Here is a 1,945-nt window from a genome sequence, read left to right on the forward strand (position 1 = left end):
AATGCAATTAAATTTTCTTACGTCTCTTGGAATTGCCGTATATAAACCGCATATTATCTTGGTATCTTCCCATTCCAGCATCTGAGTTCGTTGACGAGTCCTCTGTTTTTTAGAGTAAGCTTTTAGATCTTTCCTTGCAGTGTATAATTTTATTTCTTCATTAGCGATCATGATTTACTAATTCCAACTTCTATTTTTCCAGATTCAAGTGTTGATGTGTTCTCGAAACATCAAGGTATGCTGATTCTTCCCAGCAATTTCTAACTGAATGCACATTTTCATTCCAGCAATGGAGTTTAAATGATATCCACTAACTTTCGTTTTATGTCTTCGCATGTATATGTAGTATGACGAAAACAAGGATGACCTGTGGGGAAAAACCATGCTCAATATTGTTTTCAATGGCGCCAGCCGGTCATGCAAAAGATATCCCTATCTTGATAAGTGATGACGATGAGATGGAGCATGATTCTCCTTCATACTCTCCAGCTACTCACTCCAATTACCACTTTGATGCAAATCAAATGACTCAGCAACCCATGACAGCTACGTCTTTGAACCATCCTACCATTGATGATCCTTTGAATGGTGCCATTAAGGCTAATGGTTCAGTCACAGCAACTCAGTCAAATGACCATTGTAATGCAAACCCTCCTATTAATGCAACTGAGGAAAAATACCCTTTTAACGCTGACATATTCATACCGATTCCGATCAAGAGAAATGACAATCCCATGACTCATGAGGATTCTGCTATTTTAGATCCCTTTGTAGCTCGTGGGTTGATCGACACTTCTATGTTACCCGTCGACAGGGGCTTGTTTGACTGGATCGATGATACTTGCGTCGTTCTGGACAAAGTGAAGCAGTGTAGCTTTGAGGTGAACGAACACTTTGTTTCAGTTTCAACTAAATAAGCATGCATACTGTTAATTCCATGTTTAACATTTTCCTTTGAATTTCAGATGCAAGCTCTCCTTCGCCGATCACAGATTTTGCACATGCAAGAGGTAACCGGAAAGGATGCTAGAATCGCAGGGCTTTGTGCAACAATAGCCGAAAAGAATGCTAGAATTACAAAACTTCGCGATACACTAGTTGACAGAAACTTGGAGTTGTATCAGAAAGAACAATGGTTGTTCGAGGAATATACCAGGAACGAGAAGTTGGAGATGGAAAGTAAAGATGGTGTCGGTATCGAAGAGGAACTAAGGATCACCAAGGAGAAGCTCAAAGAAGCTGCTGAGTTTGCGTACAACTACGATCCTGAGGATGACGACTACGAGCCAGAGGAGATAAGCTCTAAACAAGAATGATCCTGAGCTCCTTTATTTTTCCCTTTTCTGCCAGTATTCCCTTTTCTTTCCGTAGAGATGTTATTCGTTTTATTCTTAGCTTGCATTCTTTGTAGAGTAGACGCTTGTTGGAACTTGATGGCCGCATCGTGAGTACTTGTCGCCTTGCTTCTTTTTCAATAAAAAGATGTCTTATTTTACCTTTCAATTGAACACAGGTTGCTCCTATACTGGAGTGGGCACTTTGATTGTCCACTGTTCTTGTCTAGGTTTTGGCGCTTCCATCGCCTGTTGCAACTGCAAAGTCCTGGACACCATGGTTATCAGTTGTACTTCCAAAAGCTCGGCGTTTCGATTGCCAACATCTCCGCTAATTGGTAAGTACATTTTTTTCAAAGACATTTACTGCAGAAATAGCTCCATGGAGCAATGTGGTATTTATTGAACAGTAATTATCATTACACTGATTAATAAAAATATTTTTTCAGGTTAAAGGAATTCCATGGTTTGGGCTCCATCTTGCCACTCATGTTCCTTAACCAGTAGGCACCACAGCTAGCAAGCTTTTCCACTAGGTAAGGTCCTTCCCAATTTTCTCCTAATTTTCCACCACTTGCATCCAATGACTTTGGCCTGGTTCTTCTCAGGAC

At 40.5% G+C, this 1,945-nt stretch overlaps 1 protein-coding gene across 1 annotated transcript; it reads left to right on the forward strand.

Moving 5' to 3' along the window:
- Positions 1 to 401: 401 nt before the first annotated feature.
- On the forward strand, positions 402 to 1,316 carry LOC113360039. Its single transcript, XM_026603591.1, has 2 exons — positions 402 to 881; positions 966 to 1,316. Exons 1-2 carry the CDS (start codon positions 402 to 404, stop codon positions 1,314 to 1,316), a joined length of 831 nt encoding a protein of 276 aa, XP_026459376.1.
- Positions 1,317 to 1,945: the final 629 nt, after the last annotated feature.

Source organism: Papaver somniferum, chromosome 3 (assembly GCF_003573695.1).
Source record: "Papaver somniferum cultivar HN1 chromosome 3, ASM357369v1, whole genome shotgun sequence".
Taxonomy (NCBI): domain Eukaryota; kingdom Viridiplantae; phylum Streptophyta; class Magnoliopsida; order Ranunculales; family Papaveraceae; genus Papaver; species Papaver somniferum.

Coding starts and splice junctions, on each gene's coding strand:
- LOC113360039 (XM_026603591.1), top strand. CDS start 402: ATGGCGCCAGCCGGTCATGCAAAAGATATCCCTATCTTGATAAGTGAT. Junction 882..965: donor TGAAGCAGTGTAGCTTTGAG/GTGAACGAACAC, acceptor TTTGAATTTCAG/ATGCAAGCTCTCCTTCGCCG.